This window comes from Sminthopsis crassicaudata, chromosome 5 (genome assembly GCF_048593235.1).
Source record: "Sminthopsis crassicaudata isolate SCR6 chromosome 5, ASM4859323v1, whole genome shotgun sequence".
Lineage (NCBI taxonomy): Eukaryota > Metazoa > Chordata > Mammalia > Dasyuromorphia > Dasyuridae > Sminthopsis > Sminthopsis crassicaudata.
In genome coordinates, this window is record NC_133621.1 from 58897543 (window position 1) to 58917094 (window position 19552).

Below are 19552 nucleotides of genomic sequence, written 5' to 3' on the forward strand. Positions count from 1 at the left end.
AGTTGAATTAAAGAAAATAATTGATATATTTTTTCTTTTAGATGGGGTCTTATTAACAGGAATGCACTGAAAAATGTTCCAATATGATTTTAGAATTTTTTTTGTAATTCTGTTGAGTATATAAAATCTATATTTAAATAGAATATAACGTAAAACAAGAGGGTTTTATGGTTTTAAGTTCCAAACTGATTAGAACAGAAAAGATCTTTAAAGATTTCTATCACAAATATTCTTTTATGCTGGTAGAATTACCACATTTAGATTCTAATATCATGGGCCACTTATGAAATGACATGAAAGAAAATAAACATGGGAAGAGCAACTGGACTAGATCATTTATATATGGAGACCACAATTTTGAAGATGCTGAGGTCTAGTTTTCATTGTACCTGATAATGGAGAGAATATCAAAAGTTTGAGGAAAGAAATTTCAGGCTTCATAATTATGGAGAAAAGGTTACTTTAAAAAAGCCAATAACTACAAATCCATTTGCCTACTTTTCCATCTCTATTATTTATTTTTAATAAGGCGTTGGTGAAAATGTGAAAAAAGGACAAACATGCTTTCAAAAAGGAAATTTTACAACAGACTAATCAATCCACAGGGCAGCTAGGTGATGAAGTGAATAGAGCATAGGGCCTGGAATCTGGAAAATTCATCTTTGTGAGTAAAATCTGGCCTCCGACACTTCAAGCTGTGTGACCCTGGGCTAGTCATCTAATCCTGTTTACTTCAGTTTCCTCATCTATAAAATGAGAAGGAAAAATGATCAACCACTCTAGTATCTTTGCCAAGACCACCTCAAAGGGGTCATGAAGAGTTGGCGGAGATTGAAGAACAACAGTGAATCAATGCATTTATTAAGAGACTATTATATGCTCAGGCTGGACATGCAAAGATAATATGAAATAGTCCTTTTCTTCATGGAACTTAAAGTCCTTCATAAGAGATCTCTACAGATACAGAGTAAATATTTCATATTTGCAAATAAAATACAGATAGTTTTGTTGAATTGATTATTAAAAAACATATTGCTTCAGTAAGAACAAAATTCTATCTTCATAACCTCCATAACCTGTCAAAATTATGCAATTTTACTTGAAAAAATGCAGCAACAACAGAGATGATGTTTTTATTGATCCTATTATTAATGATATTAAGTGAAGCACAAAATAGGGAAATATGTGGTCACCAAAGGTAAGTGGAAACCCTGGAGGATATTCTGTGCAAGTGGCAAACAGAGGTTATCCCAATAGATGGTGATATTCTTCAAATGCACCTTTTCTTGATTACGGCACGCTGATTACATGTGGGGTCCAAGATATTCTTTTTGGGGAATGAAAAATTATATCATGTAATTGAAACGTGTTGCTGAGGTTCCTAAAAGAAATCTATAATTACTCAAAAGAGCCTGACCTAATCACATGGGGAAAACAAAACAATTAAAAAACCCCAAACAAATAAAACAGTTTGATTGTCTAGATTGTGATTTGTACTTACGTAGACCACCAATAAAGCTGGTCTCATCAGTATATATATTTTGGTCATATACTACAAATAGACCATATTCTGGGGTCCAGAATTGCACAGGAGGAAAAACTTGGGATAGTTGATTTTAAGAAACTGTACAGAACTTTTAATCACCCTGAGCTTCTCCTTGAAAAACAAAGGCCTATATTTTAATAAAAATATTATCTATTGATATTATTATATAGTGGTGCTACATGGCTGTGAATCACTGAATGCCATTGTCTCCAAAAACTTAAATTTTTAAATCAACCAGATCATTGGAGAGGCATAATATGGAAATGAACAGAGCAAATTACATTATCAATATAGAATTTTCACATTAGGATGAATGTAAATTATTACCACCATATAACAGATATGGGAGATGAGACCATTGTCTCAGATGAGAGATTTCAAGTTTGTATGACTTGAGAAATTATATTGTTGGCAAAAATAGGGTAGTTAAGAAGAGGAATTTGTAGGGCAAAACAATGCTTATTTTAGATGCTGAATTTGAGGCAACAGCTTTTGACTGAAATACATTAAAACTATCCTAGAAAGATAGTTGCCTTTTTTTGATGAAACATTTCCAGAAAAGGTCCTCCTTTGCTGTTAACATGAGAGTGATTTGTCAATAGTAACATAGTGGAAGTATTATTTCATTGTTTTGCATATTCTGGGGTCTAGGAGGATTATCTCAGAAGTCTGAATCTGCATTACCTTGGTGGAGTGAGAAAGAGTATTTTTAGTTTAGTTTCAAAAACTCTCAAAGCAGGCAGAAATGTTTTCCACCCAGGACTATATTCCAAGCACTTGACATGGATCCAAATCAAACTGGGTATCTTCTAAAACTACTATGTACAATCAACCTGTATCTTCATGAATTTCTTGGGCTTAAGGACTGTCCGGGCCTAAAGAATACTCTCAAGCTCTTTAGTTTTTAGAGGGAACTTGGGAGACTTTAAAGCCATTTTTTATTTTGGCCTGATTGGTCACTGGCCTAGGGAGCAGGATCTCAGGGCCTGGGTCGCCCATCTGTGCCAGACTAAGAGCCTCCTGCTGACTTTTTTGTCCAGCTCTGGCTGCACTGGGCTGTGCGCTTTTCCTACAGTGCTTCTAAGTTATCTTGGGCCGGAAAATTTGTTTCACCTCATTTTGGGGGGTTCTGTCACTCCAGAATTCATTCAGAGGCTTGATTTAAAGTTGTTTTGAGGAAAATTGGGGAGAGCTCAGACAACTTCCTGGCTTTTCTCTGCCATCTCGGTTCTACCCTTAGAGCCATTTTTTGGAACCCACAGTGTTAAGTTCCCCTTCTCAACAAGGAGAATATAAACTACTTGAAGACAGGCTCTTTTGTTCTTTTGTTTTATCTCTAGTGACTGGCACAGTACCCTCCTTGCACTTATGCTAAGTTTAATAAATGTGAGTTGAAGTTATTGAGTTGGTCAGATGGTACAAGGCATGACATAATGACTTTTCTTAATTTAATTAAAGGATCTCGTGGATATAGAAAGTGGTTGATGAATATTTATTTGCTATTAACACATTTGTGTCTCCCTTATCTGTTTATTCTTTTGTGTGTGTGTCATTTAACAACATTTTAAAGATAGATTCTTTTGAGCTCCTAGTCTGCCAAAATATTTGTTGATGATTCATATACTAGCATATTACTTGTAGGAATCCTCAAAATTCTTTATGCTTTTACTGTTGCTCTATTATTATAAGCCACTTTAGTAGTAAAAATTTCCATTTCATTCTAAGAAAAAACATCCCACTGAGAGGGTGTGTTGCAGTAGGGGTGTGTGTGTGTATGTGCATGCATTCACTTTTCTATGATCAGGGGATCTATAGATCAATTGATTTTTTTTTTTTTTTGATACACTTCTTAGCCCTTTCTTCTATGAACATTTGGTGAAACCACGGAATATAATGGATCAAGTAACAGATCAAGCAGTGTAGTTCTTCAGTCAACTTCTTGCTGTCATTACAGGGTGAGATGCCAAACCATCAGTTGACTTAAGAATCAGCCGAGGTCATGGTGACCTTTAAAAAGCAAGATGCTGTCCTAGGAAGTTAGTTAAAACAGGAGGAGTTCTTTTAGTGGAGAGAAATGAGAGGAGAGAAGAGAAAAAAAAAAGGGAGAGAGAGAGAGAGCTCTAAGTTGACAATAAGTTATTAAGACGTATCTACAAGTTTTCCCTTGCAACAACTTTCTCTCCAACTATAATTATGGAGTAAATTGTTTGATAGATGATGAAAAAGAACATCAGGGCCCAGAAGCACCTGAAATGTGATTTGCCTTGGCTATCTGTAACCCCCCAAGTGTCTGCTTTTCTGCCATAGTATGCAGTATATGTTGTCAACTTTTTGCACTAATGTGTGTTTTGGGGGAAGAATGCCCTTTGTTAATGGGGAAAATGTTTTGTTATTGTGATTCATGCTATGCCATTTTTGTAACAATTTTTACTTTGAGACACTCATGCCAACTGATCGACAATTGAAGTTTATTGGTAGGAGCTTATGAGCTGTAATTTTTGGAATGTGGATCTACAGATTACATTAAACCGTAGGATGGTCACCATCTATAGGACCTTACTCATGGATTCAAATAATAGATTTAGGGGTTGCTACATCAATAGCAATATTATTCATCATAACTAAGAGTTGTATAATTCTTTGAAGTTTGCTAAGCAATTTACAAATATATTCCCATTTTATGCAATATTTCACTGAGGCCAAACTGTTTTATAGCAGCCCGGTAAAGTAGATGCTATTAATAATGATAATAAAATAGCAACAACAATAATGATAATTGTCATCTATATAGTCCTTTAGAGTTTTTAAAGTATTTTATTTAACTTATTTTAATCCTTCCAAAAACCCTATGAGATAGGTACTACTTATCTCAGATGAGCAAATTGGGGAAAATAAATTAAGTGACTTGTTCAGAGATATGGCTAGTAAGTATATGAGACAGGATTTGAACTCAAGTCTTTGTGATTCCAAGTCCTTACAGCTATGAATTTTCACAGCTGGCTGCCTCTCAGAGTGAGAAAAGGGTTTTTTTCAGGCTCAAAGCCCATTGCTCTATCTCAGTGGTTCTCAAAGTATGATTTAGAGAATCCTAAAGATCTCTGAAACCATTTCAGAGGGTCTACAAGTTCAAAATTTTTTTTATTTCTAATATAATATCTATAAATATAATCCACATAAACAAAAACTGTTTGGACATCTCCAATAATTTTTTAATAGTATAAGGGGATACTGAGAACAAAAATTTGAGAACCACTGCTTTATCCAATGTAGCATACTACCTCCTAACCTAGAGATATGGGGAAGTTGTAAGAAACATGGGGGGATCTGTAGAGAGAACTAGGGCTAGGCATTGTCTCAAAAGTTTCAAAAATAAAAACAAGCAATTTATGCTATTTACTTGTGTTCTTGCTTATAGACAAGGAAAAGAACTAGATAATCTCTTAATGATTCTAAGAAAATAACTTCCTATCTTAGAAAAAAAACACTATATATATATAGATAGATATTAATTTTGTCAACTAAAATCTTAGGTTAAAAGAGAAAAGGAAAATTATTTACACATGTTAATCTTTTAAATTTTGCTTTATTAAACTTAAAGAAGCAGGACCATATGGAAATTATTTCTATTAAAACCTATTTTTTGTATTTTCCCACATAATAATTATAAACATAATTTGTTGCCAGTTCTATAGTAAAACATAATGTGAATGTCAAAATATGTAACTATTTAACAATGAAATCTTATAACTACTGAAATATTTTATGCATTTATGAAAGTCTGCCAGTTATGAAGACCATGTGGTTGGACTGATCTGTTGAAGAGCTGGAGATAGTAGATTTTAAAAATTTATCCTGTCACAAAAGTAATTTTAAAACAATAACGAATAGCTCTTAATAGGTACAGTAATGTGTAATATAGTAGAGTATGATAGGTGCCAATAACTTTTGGCACGAATGCTAAATATGTTGAGCTAATTTTCACTGGCAAGCGGGCAGTTGGCTACCCTCATGCTTCTCTCTCTCCTGCTTGTAAGAACATTTGGCCACTCTCTGCAAGAGTCTACAACACCCTCCCGACCTATTTCCCAAGACGGGTGATGTTTGATTAACAGATGCCATGTTTGGTTAACATTCGCCAAATCTCTGCCGTCCACCTAACAGTGTAATGATGCTACAAAAAACGACATTTAGAAAGCACTGTATATACATTATTTCATTTGCTTTTCTAGGTAGTTCTCTAAGGCAAGAAGTGAAAATATTGATTATTGCATTTTTGTAGATGAGGAAACAGAGACTTTTAGAGATGAAGTGACTTTCTTAAAGTCACACAGCTGGGTGGCAGAATTAGGAGTCAAGCCAGTCATCAAAGAGTATCCCAGCTCTTCCCACTATTCCACAATTTCTTCTCTGACCCTTTAGAAGGCAAAAAGATAAGACAATTGATGCTTCTATTTTGAAAGATTGCTGAGTCCTAGTCTACAGTGCTGTATGTTCTTGTCCTAAGAGTAGTGTAATGCTTCATTATTATTAATATACATCGTAATATATAGATTGCTCACATTTATATAATATCCTACATTTTACAAAATGTACCTAAGCTTATTTCTCTGATTATATTAAATAACACTGAACTTACAGCTTTCTAGAAAAAATTGCCTGTATATGTAATCATTTTCTAGACTGTAGAAAGGCTATCATTGGTGAGTCTGGCCTATATAGTCACTGCTTTGTTGTGCTGGGCTTTAGGGCATCTGTGTGAAATCTTACAATCTGATCAGAACCCTGGGGGATCCCAGAAAGAACCTAAACTTCTGGGACCTTCTGAAATAGAGTCATTATTGGATTGGACTTTTGGAACACTGGAGGACTAGAGATCCATTATTTTCTGTATCATTACTGTAATATATCCTTTACATAATCCTAGGCACCCTTTAAGTTGTGGGGGGATAAGAACATCCTACAAGCTGGAGTGTCCCTGACTGGCTTGTATATTTTATCTAGAAACGCACCCAGTTTCCCCATGATATTGTTAGCAGACTACATGAATATTCAGTGATAGTCTGATTGAATGATACCTGACAGTGGAAATCACTTCCTGAACAGATGCCAAAAGTCAGTGAAAACATAGTTATTAAGGAATGTATTTTTAAATTGGGAAGAAAAAAATAACATAAAACAGAGTGTTGTATGTACACGCTCGCAATGTCAACAAGTAAATATTTTTCAAACAACCTGCTGTAGAATATTTATGTTAGAACATGTATGCTATTCCCAAATACCTTCTAACATCTGACAATCATTTTTTTTGTCAATCATTTTAACCAGAACTTTATTAAACATTCCCATTTATCTAGTAATTTAAAATTCAGAGTTCTTTCTTTAGAGACATTCTTTGAACTTGGTAGTATTAAGTGATATTACAACTGTTTTACAGATAAGATTAACTCATATATATATATATATACTAGGAAAAAACCCGAGACAATACACAATTTTGTAAAACATTTCATCCTTTGACTTTGAAAAGAGGACAGAAAGAGCTTATAAGGACACACTGTTAAATTCTATCCCTGTTATAAAACCAGTTGCCATACAATATATAATATCTATAGACCACACAAATTCAGACACAGTGCATTAACTTGTCAGTATTTTCTCAAATGAATGGCTTGACTTGGAATGGCAATTATTTCTTGATTGGAATGCATACACACATATTTATGTAGTGAGTTATATTAAATTTGAAGTAGGCTATATTTCCTTTTCAAAGCATATATATAAGTGCCTGTATGTATGTTCAACATTGGGCTAAGTTCTGTGGAAATAAAGAGCAAGGGGTTCAGGGCAATAAAATTATATATGATGGCTTGCTGCTAATTTTTATTTTCTTTTACTCAGTCCCACTCGTAGCAGGAGTGGGGAAATGTAGGGAGACAGCCCTACTAGGAGAGTATTTCAGTCTTCTAGAAATTTTCAAGGATCTATCATTTCATCTGTGTGTATCCTCTGAAAAAAAGACTGCAGTTGTCTAAACTTTATTAAACATGCAGTCACGGGCTTTTTTTCTCAGTATTTTTGTTAAGTCATTTCGGTCAAGGCTGACTCTGTGTGTGACCCCATTTTGGGGTTTTCTTGGCAGAGATACTGGAAGGGTTTGCCATTTCCTTCTCCAGCTCATTTTACAATGAGGAAGCTGAAGCAAACAGGGTGAAGAGTTTTGGTCCAAGGTCACTTAGCAAATAGGACTCTGTGGCCAGATTTGAACTCAGGAAAGCTAAGTCAGTCTGATCCCAAGCCCAGGGCTCGATCCACTGCACCATGTAGTATTTTGAAGGACCACAGTCACAAGCCAATTTGTATCTGAAAAGGAATTCTCTAACTGAAGCAAGAGGTTATTCAGCCTTTGTTGGAAGACTTCCAGTGACAGGAAACTTATAATCTCTCAGGCAGTATATTGCACTTTGGGGCAGTTCTACAAGGAAGTTTTTTCCTGCACAAAGCCAATTTGTCCTCATACCTGTTGTTTCTGGTTCTTCCCTTTGGACCAAAACAGGTCATGTCTAATCCCAGCCCTTCCAATACTTGAGGGTAGCTGTCTGTGTCTTTTATCTAAGGCTTCTCTTTTTCAAATTAAATGCTCAGTTTCCTTCAATCAAATACAAAGCATTTATCAAGCACTTATTGTATATTTTGTGCTAGTTATTGGAGCTGCTAGCATTAAAAATTCTAAAATGAATAGTCAAAGACATCACTTATATTCTATTGTGCTCATAGAGCATAATTTTTAGCCTTCTGTCATCCCAGAGAGGCAGAGTGAAAAAAATGTACTCAGTCAGTAGATTTGTGCTTATATTTTGTCACTTTCTGTGGGAAACCATTCAAGGTTTCTGAGCTTCCGTTTTGTGATGAGTATGATAACACTTGCAGTGTTCACCTCCATGGATTGTAGGAAAAGACTATGGAATCCCAAAGTATTGTATCCCTGCTTTGCACTTACTCAGTTTGCCCACGTTCTCCTGAAAACGGGGCCTGGAACCCGTGTGCAGAAGGTATTAGGCAGTAGAACAGAGTTAGGCAGACTATAGGATACATTATAATCAGAAAATAAACATTAAAAAAAAAAAAAACACAGGAAAAGAACACCTCAAAAGAAGGAAGCACTTATCAGCTATTAGTAAACAACACCTTGGAAGTGCTTATCAGCAAACATGTTATTAGCAAACAACACCTTGGAGGGGATTAATAGATAGGCAGCTGAAAATAAGAAAATAGAGGCTAGAAAATGCCTGGGGAGTGGGATAAGGAGAACCTAGAAAGCAAGGTCAGAAGTGTTATCATAAGGAAAGAATAAGGGGTTGTTGATAAGGGAGGACAAATTTTCCCAATTTTATAATTTTGTATGAGGTTGGGAACCTTATATGTTAGATTTAAACAGTCCATTTAAACAGAGTGACACATTATAAATACCCTAGGGATCCAGAAGGGAATGGACAGAAGTAGACAAGATAATGGAAGCGGTCTTGAGTAGCTGGACCTTGAAGGCTAGAAGTGGGATTTAGGTAGAAGAGCAGCTAAAGACAAGACATTTCAGTCTGAGGAAACAGGCATCCAGGAGTTAACATCTGAGCTGTCTGAATTGTAATGGAGAAATAAGTTTTGAAGATAGAAAGATTAGGAGAATTGTGATACCATTGAAGTGAATACAAAGAGAAGGATGACTTAGTAGGGAAGGGCCAGGTCTTAGATTCAAGGAGACCTAAGTTCAAATATGACCTTCTCCCTCCCACAAGTCACAAAATTTCTGTTGTTCTCTACAAAATGGATTGAACCTCATGGTTTCCAGGTTCCTCTGAAGTTGATAAAGGAGCCAATTTTGGACATCTTTTTTTCCCCTTCCCTTTCTCTTCCTTCCCTCTCTTTTTGGTGAGGCAATTGGAGTTGTCACTTGGCCTTGGTTCATACAGCTGGTAAGTGTTAAGTGTCTGAAGCTGCATTTGAACTCCAGTCCTCCTGACTCCAGGGTTAATGTTCACTGCCCCAACCATCTGCCCCCCAGTCTGACATCTTGAAGTGAACACAATGTCTCACAATAAGCCAACTAAGTAGAAAGGCCACATAAACATCTGGAATCAGAGAATTAAGAGTACAGGTGAATCCTCAGTCACAGAAAACTGGGAAATGGTCAGTACAGTAGAGAAGTAATTAATTGAATGGATGAGCTCAATTAGGATAGGGTAATATGGAGGGAAGACTAGAAGTATAAAGACAAGCCCTAAATTAAAGGGTCAAGAAGAGGAACTATCAAAGGAAAGAGAAAAGAAATTAAAAGTGTTTCAAGGAAGAGAGTAATTAGTAGTATAAAATGTTAAAGAAAAGTCAGGAGCATGAAGATCAAAACTAGGCTTTGGGAGGCCTTGAGCCATTAGGGATCTTAAAAGGATGCTTTTGGAGGCAGAAATGTAATAATTTGCAGCAGGTTAAAAAGAAAGCGAATACAGAGGGATATTGTGGATTCTATCTTGGTTTAAGGAGTTTAAAAATGGAGAGCACTAGTTTAGGAATCAGAAAGACTCATTTTCCTGAATTCAAATCTAGCCTCACACACTTAGTTGGCTTTTATCTTGGGCAAGTAATTTAATCCTGTTAGCCTCTCTTTTCCCAGCTGGAGAAGGAAGGGGCAAACCACTCCAGTATTTTTGCCAAGAAAACCCCCAAAATGGAACCATGGCAAGTTGTCAATGACAACAACATAAAGCTTAGAAGTAGACGAGGTTAATAAGAGGTATGGTGTCTTTGAAGATAAGGACAATAATCATATTTAAAAGCAAGGGAGAAGGAGAAATTAAAGAATTAAATAGAGAGGTTAAAGATGAAAGGGAAGTCTCTTTGGGGTGTGGGAGTGGTTTCTAAACAAAGGAGAAAATATCGAATTGTATATGGATGAAGAATTCAGTCAAAAAGCATTTATTAAACACCTACTATATACCAGGCACTATGCTAAGTGCTGGGGATACTAGGAAAGGTAGGAACACACACACACACACACACTCTCTCTCTCTCTCTCTCTCTCTCTCTCTCTCTTTTCTCTCTCTCTCTCTCTCTCTCTCTTTTTCTCTCTCTCTCTCTCTCTCTTTCTCTCTCTCTCTCTCTCTCTCTCTCTCTCTCTCTCTGTCTCCTCTCTCTCTCTCTCTTTTTCTCTCTCTCTCTCTCTCTCTTTTTCTCTCTCTCTCTCTCTCTCTCTCTCTCTCTCTCTCTCTCTTTTTCTCTCTCTCTCTCTCTCTCTCTCTCTCTCTCTCTCTCTCTCTCTCTCTCTCTCTCCCTCCCTCTCTCTCTCTCTCACTGTGTGTTCTGTCTCTCTTAGTGTCTCTGTGTCTGTCTCAGTCTCTCTCCCTCGTGTCTATCTCTCTGTGGCTCTGTCTCTCTCTCTATCTCTGTCTCTCTGTGTGTCTCTCTTTATGTTTCTGTGTCTCTAACAATGCTGCTCACAAGAAGCTCACAAATGTGTTGTTTTCTCTCAGACATCAGTTTGTCACCTAAATTACCTTGGAATGCTCATTGTATATCCTTGTAAAGAGAACTTGGGAATTAAAAAAAGCAAACACCTTTCATTTTTAAAGTAGAATTAAGTCTAATTTAAGATAAATAGATGTATCTATGGGAGGCAGTGTAGGGTTATGGAGAGATATTCTATCTGGAGGTAGGATCTCACCCCTAACACTTAAGAACTGTATGATTCTCTGCAGTCCACTTAATCTCTTTAATTTTCAGTTTCCTCATCTGAATAATGGGAGCAATAATATCTAAAGTTACTTACCTCATAGAGAGTTGTTGAAACAACTAAGTGAGCTCATGTATCTGAATCCCAAAGTACTTCACAAAAGTCAGTTACTACCAAGGGTCTTTATCTTTTTTAAATGTATGATAATGTGATCAATATGCTTAAAATAGGGGTACTTTCAATAGTATTTCATTATGATCAAATCTGATTCCTTGCCCGTAAAAAAACATACATTGAGCACCATTTGTTGAGCATAGGATACATGTTTTTGAAATTCTTTTTGTCTGATAGAATTTTTAGTTTTATCTTTATTAAGGTATCAAATGCCTTCAGACAGGTTACAATATTGTCAAATGAGAAAAGAATGAGAAAAAATAGCTCATTGACTAAAAGGAAAATAATGGAAAAATCTTTATATTGTTGAATTGTCCTTGTGTCTTTAACTTTTTCTTTTTGTTCTCTTTTCTAGTGTGACGCGTTTTTGTTCACTGTGGGAGGCAGGCAGCTACGAAATCTTATGAGAGTTAAAGCCTCAGGCTACTTGTGTTGATTAGTCTATGAAAAAGAATAATTCTGTCTTCTTTCTATATGGAACTTTCAGTTTATAATACACTTTCACGTGCATCGTCTCATTTGATCTTCATAATGACTCCATGGGTGAGGCAACGCAGGGATTATTATTATGGTCTTGTAAGAATAGTGTCTGGAGTGCTAAATCTCAGAAGGAAGTGAGGCTGGAAAGGAAAGCTAAGGATGATAGTTGTTTTTTGTTGTTTTTTTTTTCAACTGTGACAGGAAAAAAAAAAAAAAAAAGCAAAACAGGGATGGGATCACTACTACGGTGAATAGGAAAATGATAATTGCCGCCATAAGATACAGTAACTCTGGGGGATATTGCAATACAATTTACATAGATTGTTAAGTGAGTATTTGATGAAATTTTTTCATCAAAAGGATGGTTAGAGTGGCCAAAATGAGAACAGCTGGTTTGATTTGGAGCTAGTTGAGTCCCTGGACCCAATAATTATTAATTGTTTAAGGTTAACTTGGAAGAAAGTCTTTCTGGATTGCCTCAGGAATCTCTGCTTGGCTCTGCTGGCTAAGGAGCATGGTGGGAGGCAAGAGTGGAAAAAGGATTCAATTTGGTATCAGAATACCTGAATTTGAATCCTTGTTCTGTTTGTCATTTTATCTCTGTAAGCCTGGGCAAGTCATTTAATCTAATTATTTACTGTCTCTAGGACTCAATTACTCTTATGTAAAATGAGAGCATTGGGCTAGATTACCTCTAGGGTTCTTTCCAATTCCAGATTTGTGATATGATGATCTCATAGAATCAAGATCCAAAAAGACCTTGACAATTCACATTGAACATCATGTTAAATTGAACAAAATGAAACTAAATTTAAAAAAGATTATATTTAGAGTTATAAAAAAAAACTTTGTGAATTTGAAATGAAAAAAAGCATGGCTAGAAGCAATTCATATAGAAAAGAGAAAAGTACTGAGGCTGTTTTTTTTTTTTGTTTTTTTTTTTAAGTATACTGCAAACTTAATATGAGTCAGCAGTGTGACATAGTAGTGGAAGAAAAGACAGTAATCCCTTCTACCTCTTGACTTTTCCATCATGGTTTCAATATATCTTGACTCAGCATAAGAAATTAAGTGGGAATTTTGGGGGAGTTTTGCAGAATGACATGCAGATGGCACAGGAAGGCCTACAGATGACACAGAACAAGTTTAGGAATTCAGAAATGCATATCTATAGTATTGTAAAATACCAAATATCTTTTAATACTATAACAATTCAGACTTTTTCTCGAGCATAAAGGGAGGGGCACAAATTTTATAAGGGTTTTCCAAATCATGATGGGGTACGACACCCCTTCCCTCCTGATGTGGAAGGGATAAGGGTAATTGCATCCTGATCTGAATTTTAAAAAAGCAGAGTAGCCAGGAACAAGATGAGTATCTTTCTGTCCTCTGCCCTTGTCAGGCCCCTCTGGAGTTCTGTGTTCAGTGGGAAGCACCATATTTTAAGAAGGAAACCAAGCCAGAGTGTACCCAGAAGAAAATAATCAGAATGGGTAAAGGCTTCATGTAATATGAGCATCCCTTGAAGGAACCAGGGATGCTAAGTTTCGAGGACAACCATTTTATGATGAGGGTAAGGGTGGGAGTAGGACATATTTGCTTTCTTATAGTATTTGAAGGGTCATTGCCCAGAAAAAAAATTAGAATTCTTCACAGAGCAGGAGGATTAGGAGCATTGAGTGGAAATTTCATCAACTCAAACTTAGGGTTGTGTTATGGAAAAATCTTCTAACAACGAGGGCTCTCCAAAAATGCAATGGAATCCTCCTTTAGGTAGTTGATTTCCCTTTATTGGAAGTCTGAGAAAAATCTAGATCATCATTTGTTAGAGGTGTTAGAGAGGGAGTTCATTTTAAGATATGAGTTAGACAAGATGTTAATTGAGATCCATAGCAACTATGAAATGTTATGATTTCATCCCCAATTATCTGAGACTTTAAAAAAAGTGACTTGCCTAATTAAGTTACTTAAGTAGTAAGTGGCAGAGACAGAATTAGAATTTTGGTCTACTGACTCCTCATTCCATGCCCTTTCTGCTGTACCAGGGTTTTTTAATTTGTAGAGGGTACATGGCTGAATTGGAAAAGGTAAGATATTACATTGCTTTGTGGGATAACTTATGGAAAGGATCTATGAGCAGATGCTGTTGCTATTACTTGGCTATAGACAAAGACAAATAAATATGTAATAACAGTTTACTTCTTATTTTGAGATTTTTGAACTTTTAAAAAAATCATTTTATTTTTTCTTTAAATCATTGCCATTCATCTCCCCTTCCATCATACCCATTGAACCTTTCTCCATGACAAAGCACAACAATTAAAAATATTTAATACTAAAATTTTAGGTAACAACATACACAAAATTCTGTCCTACTAGTTCTCCTTCACTTTGAGGAAAGAAATAGTATTTTCTTATGTATTCTCCAAGATTTCCTTGTTTTTTCCATTATTTGGAGTTGAGCTTTCTTTTTTTTTTTTTTTTTTGGTGAAGATAAACTTAACCTTTATTTTATTGTTATAAAGTATTAGGTGTAAAAACCTTAAAATTATGCTTATTTCAAAATTGTTTTATGATATAGAAATAAATGGAAGCTAATCTTATTAGTTAGTAAAAGAGGTAATTTGATCCTTTGCTTAATAAGTTATTAAGTCATCTGATTGAAACATCTTTTAAAAGTTATCTTTGGAATAAAATAGAAAAAAAAGATTGGGGACACAATCAGTTAACATTTTTACATTTTTTTTTGTTACAACAAAATGTCTCAATGTTCTTTCCATTTGATCATACTAAGACTAGTCAAATATAAGTGCCTATTATGTATAAGGAATCAGGCTAGGTGCTAGAGCTAAAAAGATTAAATAAGAAATATATTCCACCTTTAAAGAGCTTGCAATCTAATAGGAAGGTTAAGCTGTTTAGAAAGGACCATACGAGGCAGAAAGTGGAAATATAAAAGAAATATAAAATAAAATTATTATGAGGGAGAGATCATTTTCAGAAAGGGTATCGGAGAAGAAAGGTTTCATGGAGAAGATAACTAAAAAAAAAAAGGAAAGAAGAAGGGTTCTGAAAGATAAAATATAATGAAAAAATATAGGCAGAAAGACACATGGAAAATAGGATACCAGAAAATAGTCAAATCAGCATATGTTGGGGAGTAGTACAAAATAAGGCTGAAAAAATTGGAGTTTTTTTGTTCTGGTGATACATATTTTACATTGAAATAAGGCAGGATGTCACAAATTTTTGGAGCATTTCACAAAAGACAGAGCTAGTCATTGATTGTGACTAGGTCATGCCAGTATAAAAGAAATGATAGTTCCACTTGCATGAATTTATGTATTTAGTGCTATACAATGAAGATAACAAAGAGTTTTCTATACAGAATTAAACCAAAAACTAAGAAAATTTATTTTAAGGTAAAAAAAACTAAAACATAAAGGTAATAATAAAAAATAAGGTAAGAGTGATAAAAATAGCACTTTTAGAATTCAAATTATAAGGCAGTAATCATCAAAACTATTTGGCTAAAAAAAAAAAAGGAAAAGTATATTATGAAGATACTAGATAAGCATATATCAGATATAATCTAAATCAGTAACAATAGTGGTAAATAAATCCAAAAGTGTTAACTGCTGGCAGAAAGCATTCTTTATTCGATAAGAATTGCAACTTATCTTTGCCCCAATTGCTTCACAAAACAAACAAAAGATGTAATCTAATTATAATTATCTGTTGCTATGTGATGATAAGAGTAAATTACTGGTTTTGAGGGATTATCTTAACTTCAGATTTTTCAGCTTTGGAAAGTTTAAATTTCTAATACAAGTTAGAAAAATGTAGTCATATAATAATGGCTATGACCTTGAACTTATTTTGCTCTACCATTAGTTTTGTCATTGTGAGCATGCCATTTCCTTTCTCCAGGCCTTAATTTTAAAAAATTGGCTTCTAAAGTTTGTTCCTATTCTACTATGATTACTTCATATAATATACAGACATGGATCTAAAGATATTTTTCAAAAGTTATTTTCAATTCTTTAATAAACATGCAATCCTTATATATGAAAATGAAACCGCATGGGTGTTGAGCTGATATTCTAGGAGGGGTGATAGATTTCTTTATACCATTGCCATCTTCTTCCTTTGATCTCCTTGTGACTATGGAGGAGGTCTCTGACTTCAGAACAGTTTAGGGAGATTTCATTTTGAAAATGGTGGCCATATTCACATCCAAGTAACTAAGGGAAATGAGATCTAAAAATCAGATGTTGAGGATTAATTTCATGAAGTACTGAAATAAATAGAAATCATGAAAACAGTAGCTAGGTATTTCATCAACTACAAACATGAATCTGAGATGTAACTAGTCTTTTTGCTTGGACTGTTCTGCAAATAAAGTACACTTTTTTCACTGTCTTCCTCTTGCTAAAACCTCTCTCCCTTAAGACCTAATTCAAGACTTTATTTTCTCCATGAAATTTTTCCTCATCTGTTTAAGTGGCAGTGACTTCTCTTCAGATTTTGCAGAGCCTTCTGTGTGGGCATTGTTTTAAAATTCTCACATCTGCATTGTACCGTGATTATTCAGAATGCGCTTAATCCTGAACCCCATACACCAAACATATTATAAATTCTCCGAGGAAAATTAGTCATATTTCCTTTTTATATATTAGGATCTAGGATAATGTTTTGCATACAATAGATTTCATATATAATAATTGAATCAAAGTATGATGAATTTGTTGAGAGGATGATGGTGTAATCCGTGGAAATAGAATTCTTTATGAACAGAGCCATCTATTTTGCAAAATTTTTGAGAAGACAAGCTAATTTATGTAGCTGAAAATACTGTAATGTGAATGTTAATTAATAATTTCTCAATTTCTCTACTCTCCCAAAGCATTGTTTTACACCAATCAATTAAATATTGTGTGCTTAATATGTGCCTGGCATTATCCAAAGTGCTTTGTGGAATACAAAATCAGTTAAGATCTATTCCCCCCCCAGAAGGATATTAAAATTTGTTTGAAAAAAAATAACATTAACAGACAAGACAATTAGAGTATAATATAAGCAAGTATATAATTAGGATCTAATTGTGTGGTACGACCAGGAGTATTGTAGAAAATCAGAGAATGTACTGATCCGTGTGGGTTGGAGTACTGACTTCCATTTATATAGCTATTTAAAGTTTACAAATCCTTTCTCAACAGAATATGAAGTAGGTAGAACAATCCTGTTATCCCTATTTTACAGGTAGGGGAACTGAGACTTAGGGAGGAAACTTGTTCATGATCATACAAGGTAATATCTAGTGGATAGTTTATTCTGGGCTGGGGAGTAAGGCCGAATTTGAGCTGGGCTTTGGCAGAGGGGCAGGACTTGGAAAGGGTTTATAGTTCAGTTTCTCATTCTAGGAAGTAGTTAGAAGTTTGAAAATAGTCATTAGTTTTCAGTGGATACTAACATTTTTTTCCTTCAAACAAGAGGTATCTCTTCATATGATGGAACTACATATAAAAGATGATTTTTTGCTCATGGTGTGAACTTTCATTCCCTCCTTTCCCGATGTAACTCAGGTGTAATGTCTTTGCTGAGACCACTTCTCTTGGATGTTGTCCCAACTATTCAGCAGACCGCTGCCCTGGCTCTCGGGAGATTGGCTAATTACAATGATGACCTGGCAGAGGCCGTCGTGAAGGGAGACATCCTTCCACAGCTCGTTTATTCATTGGCTGAACAGAATGTAAGGACTGGCACTTTGAAATAAGCAATGTATACCGGTGTTAAGACCACCATGCATTTCTTTTACAGGCCCTGTTTACAGAGGATCCAAGGGCAAATGGAAAATGAGTTGATGAAAATTGGAGGGTATTAGAATTCTTAGGTCACCACCACTTAGCCTTCTTTTCTTCGGACCGTTAGTAATTGTCTTTGAGCATATAAAGACTGGAGGATGGGGAATCATTTTTCTCCATTACTATTGAGTGTTGTGAGGAAATGGTTTTAAATTGCTGTAGGAAGTTAGTGAAGTAGAACTTCCTGAGAGTGAGTAGTGAAAAAATGACTTTGTTCTGAGAGTACTGGAAGGCTTGGAGCAACCTGGGGAGCATGCAGTCTGGCTAAAGTGGCCAGTAGGGCCACCGAGGAAGGGACACGAGGCAGCCGCAAGGGAGGAGATCCCACAGAATGACGGGGGCAATGGTGGCCGCATGTGCCCCAGGTGAGTGGGTGGGGGTCTACTGTTCCAGCTTCATCAGTAACAAGGGCAGATTTACTTGCTGATGATACAGAGAAGTGTCCCAGAATAGAGTATTAAATGACAGAGGTCCTTCTTTATCCTGTCTTCTTCCCACGTGTCTGTCCATTAATCTCAATTCCTAGCCTCCTCTATAACAATGGACAGCATTTCCCATGCATTAGATTAGAGTCTAATTTGTTGTATTCTTAAACAGGATAAAGGAGCCTAAGGAATCATTTTCTCCAGGTATTTTCAAGAGTTGATCCTGTTTGTCTAAAATATAACTTCTAAATTCAAATTGAAAAGCTCTCTGAAGGGTGTTTTATCTCTCTTCCCCCTAAATGGGAAAGGAAAGGTGAAAGAGGTTTACTTTATTATATTGGTATCCCCCAAATTTGCCAAGTTAGAAGGAGAGAAAGATCAGAAAGAACTGAAAACCAGAGATCTCTTCTATCAATGTCTTCCATTTTGTCCCAATTCTGTGGCCTTTTTGAGGTTCTGTGTCTCCCCAGTTCTATTCCAGAGGAGAAATCTGTGTAAAAGGGGACAAAAGGAAAATTAAGAACGTTGGGGTAGGGAAAAAATGTAGAATAGTTGTGTGAGCATTTCTGATGCAATTGCATGCTCCTCTGTTCTGAAAATTGTCAGCTGCAGAATATAAACACTGAAACCAAATGAACCAATTCTCATGTTATGAAATGTACTTCCAATTCTCACTTTCCAAATTGTTATTAAAATTTTTTTAAAACTGCCTTAAATATATATTCCACTAAAGAACCCGTAAGAATTCTTCTATTTTATACCAAGTACCTCAAATTTAACTTATTTTGTCACACAATTGACATCATTAAATAGAATCATCTAGGGAATTGATATGGAAAATCCAATTACCAATACCAACACTCCATTAAACGTATCAAAACATTTTGGTTCACATATTTCTTGGTACTAACATATCAAGAAAAGATCACAACAAAATAGAAACTGAAAAATGACTCAACAAAAATCTCAAAATGCTAATAATGTATATTTGATCTTTTAAATTTCATGTCCACAGGTTTTAGGTAAATACAATTTTAGGTATATGGCAATATTTTGTGCACTTTAAACATTTGAATTACAAAAATTTGAATCTGAAATAAAGTTGTAATTCAACTTTATTCATGAGAAAACAAAATGCTATCATTACCACTATTTTTTGATACTATCATTTTCTAATTAAGTAATATCTTCTTTATTAATTTTCATTTTTAAAATAAAGAGATTTAAATGTGTATTTTTCTAATTTAGTTTTCATTTGGAACCCCCTGATTTTATGGATGAGGAAAATGAGGTTCAAAGTAGTTAAATGCCTCACCCGGAACAGAGTCAAGATTTGAACCCAGGT

At 35.2% G+C, this 19552-nt stretch overlaps 1 protein-coding gene across 1 annotated transcript in view; it reads left to right on the forward strand.

Moving 5' to 3' along the window:
* SPAG6 (sperm associated antigen 6) overlaps positions 1 to 19552 on the forward strand; it is an 83879-nt gene that overhangs the window by 13168 nt on the left and 51159 nt on the right. Inside the window, exon 4 of the mRNA XM_074266907.1 lies at positions 17504 to 17670. Coding sequence (XP_074123008.1) covers positions 17504 to 17670 — 167 coding nt within the window. The remainder of the gene's footprint in view (positions 1 to 17503; positions 17671 to 19552) is intronic.